Genomic DNA, 7941 nt, shown 5'->3' on the forward strand with positions numbered 1-7941 from the left:
ACTATACTATTACAGTTCTAGTGTTAATTCTACAGTTGTAATATGGGTGTAATGACTATTTTGTGATGCAGAGTTTGAGTTGGTTATTTATTGGTGTTTTTACCTTTGGTTTTTCCACAGGTTCAGGGCGATCCAGGGCACCAGCCTGTATTTATAGCGATTCCAGCCCAACACCAGCTTCTTCAGCATTGCCGCGGCCGACAGCCCAGAGCCCGGCCAGGCGCACGGCTCTCCCCTGGAGGGAGGGAACAGGCCCGGTTCTCCCCGGGAGGAAATAGGCCGGCTCGGTCCCCGGGAGGTTAGGCCGGACTCGGCCCCCGCTCTCCCCGGGAGGTTAGGCCGGACTCGGCCCCCGCTCTCCCCGGGAGGTTAGGCTCGGCTCCCCGGGAGGGTAGGTCGGGCTCGGCCCCCGCTCTTCCCGGTTCAGCTCCTCAATCCGTGTTGAGCTGTTCCTTCACTGAGTCAGTTGATGTCACTGTGAACACTAACGTTGGTGTATGTCACCGTTATTATTAGTTCCAGGTTTAGTCTGGTTGTTTCGGTCAAATGTGCCTCTTTTTTTGTTTGTTTTTTCTTTCTCATAAAATGGAGCAATTCACCTGGTGCCACTCCTCTGCATTTTCCATTTCGCCCTGCAGATTTTTTTCTCTTCAGATGACAATCCCATTCTCCTTTTGAAAACCATGATTAAATCTGCCTCCAGCACTCTCTCACATGGTGCATTCCAGGTCATAACCACTTGCTGTGCATAGAACATTTTCATCATGTCACTATTGCTTCTTTTGATAATCGCCTGAAATCAGCATCCTCAATCAGTGTGGTTCTTCATCGTTTTACCATTGGGAACTGTTTCTTTCTATCTACTCTGTCCATAAGGTCATAAGAAATGGGAACAGGCCTACTTGAGCCTGCTCCACCATTCAGTAAGATCATGGTTGATCTGATTGTAGCCATAACTCCACTTCTCTACGCAACCCCAAATAACCCTTGACTTCTTTGTCAATCAAAAATCGAACTTGGCCTTGAATATGTGCAATGACCCAGTCTGCACTGCTCTTTGTGGAAGAAGAATAACAAGTCTCACAACACCAGGTTAAAGTCCAACAGGTTTATTTGAAATCACATGCTTTTGGAGCACTGCTCTTTCATCTGGTGAAGTGGAAGAAACTACTAAAGACCCTTCATGATTTTGAATGCCTCCATCAAATCCTCTCTTAACCTTCACTTTTCCAAGGAGAACAATCTCATCTTCTCAATCTATCCACATAACTAAAGTTCCTCAGCCTTGGAAACATTCTCCATTTTTTTCTGCGCACCCTTTAAATCTTCATTTTCTTCAAAAATCTTGACACAACCCACCTTTTTTTTTAGAAATGAAACGCTATTATTTAAAGACAATTTCATTTCTCAACCACAAGTTCTACCTTATCTAACATTTCGAAGATCCAAATGCATGTATTAACATAAAATATCAGCCATGACATGATCTGCCATGATAATAAATGGCGGAGCATGCTCGAAGGGCAGAATGGCCACCTCCTGCTTCTATTTTTATGTATGTATATACCCCACAGTATTTTCACATAAGGTCTACGTCAATCCTTTTCCACTCGCGACAGTGCATCAGCAATGATGTTCTCCAAACCAGGTGAATGATTTTCAAATTAAACAGTTGAAATAACACTCCCATCAAAACAACCCGGGTGTTCAAATTTCAAAACATCTTCGGTAACATCAGGGGATTATGGTCTGTGTATGAGATTGTTTCTGCTGTATTACCGGCAACGTAAATCTCAATGTTGGAATGCCAATACCAAACTCAAAATCTCTTTACCAATTATAGAATACTTCTGTTGATGAGAATTTAATTTCCTGGAGAAATTCCCAGTGACTTCTCATTCAAAGTTCATTTTCTTGCAACAACACAGTCTCCACACCAATATCACTAACATCCACAGCCATTTTAAACTGTCATAATTTGGTGGCGCCGTCAACCGTTTTTAAATGTTGGTATGCAGTTTGGCAGTTTACTGTCCAGTTAAATTTCTTATTCTTCTTCAAGACTTCTGTTAGTGGTGCCATAACACTGATAAAGTTTGGCACAAATTTACGATAAAACCTACTCATTCCCAGAAATCTTAAAATCTCTTTTCTGGTTGTAGGTTCTGGAAAATCCCAAATGGCCTGTGTGATTCCCGTACCAGCCTCCCCGAACAGGCACCGGAATGTGGTGACTAGGGGCTTTTCACAGTAACTTCATTTGAAGCCTACTTGTGACAATAAGCGATTTTCATTTCATTGCAGAACAGAAAATCTAGGTCACCACCAGTGGATGAAAACAACAACTATTTAATTACAGGCAGAAAACCATTTAAAAGTGGCTATTTTACAAACATAACATGGCAAAACAACAACAATTCCTACCCTCCTGCTGTCCAGACCTTGACTGTGGTTTTTAAAGGCTTGCTCTCCAGCTAAAACAGCGCGGGCTCTGGTTCCATTGGCCGGGAGTCACGTGGATTCCGAGATTTGCTGAAACCGCGGATGAGGGGGTAACGTGGTCTCAAAGGTTCACCGCAACATCCTTCCCCCTTTTGCTCCCCTAGAACCTGAAAATCTCAACCTCAATATCCCAGTCTATCAGGCTACTTCTGTTTACGTTGAGAGTGACAGAGTATTACTGGTTGGGCTTCTTCCTCGGGAGTTGTCGTGATCTTCATTTACCTCTCCTGGTACAGATAGCTCCTCGGCTGCTGCTTCTCCTACCCTAGTGGCAACAAGTTCTGGGTTTACAACAGCCTGTTTGGTCCCTTCAGTACTTTGATCAGTATTAACAGCAGGCATGTCTGGGGTTGGTGATGCTACCAGCTCTTGTGGAGGCTCTTTTTTATCAAATGGTCTAAATGTTTTCTCAGGAACTTATCCTGGGTTCTGACGACATATGATACTGGCCCTGTCTTAGCCATAGCCATCCCGAGACCCAGCTAGGACCACTTCCAAAATTTCTTATGAAAACTGGGTCGTTCACTTCAAATGTTCTCTCCATCTTTGATGAGTCATGGTTTTTTGAATATCTTGCCTAGACGCCACCTTTTCCGCTAAATTTGGGAATATGAGGCTTAGTCTGTTACATAGCCGCACCCCATTAGCAGTTCCGCTGGGGCAATGCCTGTTGTTGAGTGTGGGGTAGTTCTATACAACAGTGAAAATCGTGAAATCTTGGTATTAATGGAGGCTGGCAACTGCTTCCTAATTCCGGACTTGAAAGTTTATACAGCCTATTCCACCAAACCATTTCATGACAAGTGGTATGCGCTGTTTTCATTGAATTTACAGGGCAGAAGGAGGCCATTCGGCCCATCGAGTCTGCACCGGCTCTTTGAAAGAGCACCCTACCCAAGCCCACACTTCCACCCTATCCCCATAACCCAGTAACCCCACCCAACACTAAGGGCAATTTTGGACACTATGGGCAATTTAGCATCGCCAATCCACCTAACCTGCACATCTTTGGACTGTGGGAGGAAACCGGAGCACCCGGAGGAAACCCACGCACACACGGGGAGAACGTGCAGACTCCGCACAGACAGTGACCCAAGTCGGGAATCAAAGCTGGGACCCTGGAGCTGTGAAGCAATTGTGCTAATCACCATGCTACCGTGCTGCCCCTGATGGGAATATGATGTGCCTCTGACATGCTCTTGTAGCCGTAATATTTATATGGCTATTCCACTTGTGTTTCTGGTCAATGGCAAGCCCCAGGATGTTGATTGGGGGGTTCAGCATTGGTAATGCAATTAAATGCCAAGGGGCGATGGTCAGATTATCTTTTGTTGGTCATGGCTATTGCCTGACGCTTGTGTGGTGCGAATGTTACTTGCTACTTGTCAGCCCAAGCCTGGATATTGTCCAAGTCTTGTTGCATTTGGACATGGACTGTTTCAGTATCTGAGGAGTTGTTGAATATTGTGAAATCATCTGCCAACAAACATCCCCACTTCTGACTTTATGATCGGAGGAAGGTAATTGATGAAACAGCTGAAGATGGTTGGGAAGAGGACACTACTCTGAGGAACTCATAAATCCCCTAAAACCGATGTTGGATTAGGATCCCAAGATCACTCCCACCTTCTTCTGGGTTTCACCATGGAAGGATTGAAGACAGATGTCAGGCTGCTGCTCACAGCACTCCTTTTTCTCAAAAAGTGTGATCACTGCTTGATAGGTGGCTGTCAACTTGTTGGAAAGCACTTAACTCGTCTTCAACTGCACTTTGCTGCTGCCAGCCTTCATCACGCAATGGGAGCAGCTTATGAAGCTCTACCTTGCATCTCTGCTGAGGGGCAAGAGGAAAGGCCACACTACTGCTTCCTCCTCAGCCATGGTAGAGGTAATGGACACCAAAATCTACCTGGGAGGAGGCAACGACCTCTGCAAGCAAAGGATCAGCTTTCTCTATATGTCTGAGCACCTGTGTCTTGAGAGCATTGCAGCGTCTTCGAACAAGAAATATCTCCTTCGCAGTGAAACATCCACATGATGTGAGCGCTCAAGCGGCTGCATTTTCACAAGCTCCGGCCCTGCTCAACTTAAAAAAAATCTTTTATCCGTGTGTACATCTCTTTTATGTCCTTTCTTAGTTTACATGCGTTTTAATATTAAAACGCTCCATCAACAGTGTTCTTTCTGCGACAAGAACCAACTCGAGATTTGTCGGTCAGTGTTTTGGCACTAGTGTGTCAAGACAAAATGGACTGAATGGCCTCCTTTTGCACTGGAGGAATTCATGGTTCAATTACTGGAAAGTTTTACAGCATTCAGTTGAAAATCACTGGATCAGAGCAAACCTCAAAGTTTAGTGAGACCTGGGTCTGCCTTTGTGTGCAGAGCCTTTTGATCTGGGGATAAATTCATGAGAGTACCACCCGCAAATCTTGTTCCACTGACAAGCTCTCCCTCATTGGAAATGCTAGTTTGCAGAGGTATGTTGTCAGAAATGGCAAGAGTACAGCAATAGCATGGTCAAAGATTATCGAATATCCATGTGCCGCAGTCAACCAAAACACCTCCAAAGATATTTCTCCAAACGTCAGCTTTGTTGTGCGATCCATCCATAGTTCTGCATATTCCTCTTTTTCTTTTAATGTCTGCTTTTGTCATGAATTGGAAGAAAATGAACTAAACAGATCACGAATCCAGTCATCCACGTCTGTAGTGGAGACGTAGCACTTGAACCTCTCGCAGCATTTTGAGATGTTGGAATATGAGCTGGGTCTGCCGCTGACGATGCTAGTGGAAACATCTCAAGTGAAACCCCTGCCATTGTTTCTTGCCAAAGGCCCAGTTTTGACCTGAAATCAGAAAGTTTATCTGTGATGGTCAGGGTTGTCCCGTTCTTCCCCTGCATTTTAGTATTCAGCTCATTCAGATGGCTGAAAATGCCTGTGAGACTTGCAAGCTTAGCCCACCAGTAATTATCAGATAGTAACTCTTGAGAAGACAGTTCATGCATAGTTGAAAACTCTCAGTTCTCTCTAGAGCTCATGAACACGGGTGAGAACCTTCCCCCGCGATAACCATCACACCTCGGTGTGTAGCAGTAAACTCTGATGCTCGGCCCCCATCTCTGCACTCAAAATAGTGAACAAATCTGATTTTAATGGCTGTGATTTTGTGTAATTCACGATTTTCATGGCTTGCTCCAATACTGCAGCTGAATGGTACCAGTGTTTTGGCTACATAAGCTTCACGGTGGGGGAATACAATGGATGATAGGAATTTCAGGATTTTGCTTTTTCACCATACTGACAAATCCTTTTCCCCATCATGAAGGCTGCTGTGTCAGTGCAAATGCTGCAACAATGACCCAGGTAAGTTTGTTTTCCTTCAAGTTAGTATCTGTTACCCAAAATATTTCCTCATGACTCGGTAGCTCCTTACAAAATAAAAAATTCTCCTGAATGGAATCTCCACTAACATACTGAACTTTCCGCCTCCACCTCGTGTGTGAGGTTGGGGCTGATACAGCTGAAGGTGGTATGTAGAGCACACCTCACGAGGGCGAGGATGAGCTGGCTCTTTGCGGGGGTAGAAGATGTGTGTGAACGTGGTGGGGGGTTGGCCTGTATATCACATTCATATGTTTTGGTCCTGTCCAAAGCTGGAGGATTACTGGAAGGAGGTTTTTAGGGTAATTTCTAAAGTGGTGCATGTGAAACTGGACCCGGGCCTCCGGGAGGCCATATTCGAGGTGTCGGACCAGCCAGGGTTGGAAACGGGTGCGGAGGTAGATGTTGTAGCCTTCGCCTCGTTGATCGCCCAAAGGCGGATCCTGTTGGGATGGAGATCAACCTCTCCACCCTGTGCCCTGGCGTGGCGGGGAGGACCTGTTGGAATTCTTTTTTTTTAAATAAATGTTTTTATTGGATTTTTGAACAGAGTATATTTTGCCATTATGTACACAGGATATGATATATCTATATATATGTAAGTAGGCATCCGTTCGTGCCGGCGAGGCACTTCCGGTGTGCAATCCTCGAGTGGGCCTGGTGCCCGTGTTGCCCCTCGCTTCTCCCAATCGGATTTCGCCGCCGTTGTCTTCTCGTGCACGCTGCCGCTTCAGCCAGCCTTCCCGTCCTCCACCTGTATTCTTCTTTTTCTCTGTTCCTATGGATGTCAGGTTGGTTAACGCCCCCCCCCCCCCCCCCCGCACCTCCCTGGCTCTCCTCTATTGTTCCCTGTCTCTTCTCTCCCCCCCCCCCACCCCCCACGGTTCACCTTTCTTTTCCTCCTCCACCCCCCCACCCCACCCCCACTCCTATGGTTCGCCTTTCCTTCCTCTTAGACTGAGTTGTTCCCCCGCACCCCCCTCTCCCGGTCTATCCCTCCCTCTCATGCTTTGCCTGCTTTCCCCTGGTTCCTGGCTATTCTTCTGCTGTTTGTTGGCCACAAACAAGTCCCGGAACAATCGGGTGAATGGCTTCCACGTTCTGTGGAAGCCGTCGCCTGACCCTCGGATGGCGAATTTGATTTTCTCCATTTGGGGAGATTCCGAGAGGTCGGACAGCCAGTCTGCAGCTTTGGGTGGTGCTGCTGACCGCCAGCCGAACAGGATTCTACGTTGGGCTGAGGAATTGAACTGAAGAAAAGGGCATTAGACTGGGATGATCAGTTAGGATAGTGTAGAAGTATACCCTAATATAGGAAAGCAGAAGAATAGGATAGGGCATTATAGACATTAATTCGGGTTACATGGAGTGAACAAAGAGATTGGGCAAAGCATGGCAAGAGGGGGATGGGTAACTATTAGGACCGGTTCTTTGCACAAAGGATGCTGCAAAGGATGCTGGGAGAAAGAGGCCCAAGGAGGAGGAACGTATAATGGGCCTATCAGGATCAGTGGTTGTGAAGGTCAGGTTATATGGTCAGGTCAAGGAATGTGGGAAAAGGACCTATAAGTATCTTGTATTCGTACCATTACCTTATTTGGTCGGGTGTATATGAACTTGATACTGCATGAATGTATATGAGAACACATGTTTTGCCTTTCTTTGTTCACTCACCCTGGAGAAGTTGGAGACTGGTGGTCTCTGCATTTGTCAGGGTGAGTGAGGCTTGCAAGCCGGGTGAACTAAAATAAAACAATACCTATAAATCCAAACTCAGCCTTTTGATTGAGACCAGACTGTGGACAGAAAGAACTCAATTTTATCATTTGGTGGTGGCGGTGGGATTTCTAGGACGAATTCCCGACTATCCGCGAAATCAGAATTAAACCAGCCTTGGACGGAGAGAGGGAAAATGGGCCACGGTGTGAGTAGATTATAAAGGACCCCGTCGGTTTTCCCCTGCCTCATAGTCCGAAGTGGGTTTGGTCACTCGCCTATGGTCGGATAAGATCGTTCGATGAAATCAAAGGTCAGTCTGGCGGATTAGAAAACT

At 46.1% G+C, this 7941-nt stretch overlaps 1 protein-coding gene across 3 annotated transcripts in view; it reads right to left on the reverse strand.

The window, feature by feature from the left end:
- Positions 1–704, reverse strand: part of setd9 (SET domain containing 9) — a 36779-nt gene extending 36075 nt beyond the window's left edge. Inside the window, exon 1 of one of the 3 annotated variants that reach the window (XM_072497002.1) lies at positions 104–704. In XM_072497002.1, coding sequence (XP_072353103.1) covers positions 104–189 — 86 coding nt within the window. In that variant the 5' untranslated portion in view covers positions 190–704. The remainder of the gene's footprint in view (positions 1–103) is intronic. The other 2 variants (XM_072497001.1, XM_072497003.1) reach the window with 2 other exon arrangements.
- Positions 705–7941: the final 7237 nt, after the last annotated feature.

The sequence above is a fragment of the Scyliorhinus torazame genome, chromosome 3 (assembly GCF_047496885.1).
Source record: "Scyliorhinus torazame isolate Kashiwa2021f chromosome 3, sScyTor2.1, whole genome shotgun sequence".
NCBI lineage: Eukaryota > Metazoa > Chordata > Chondrichthyes > Carcharhiniformes > Scyliorhinidae > Scyliorhinus > Scyliorhinus torazame.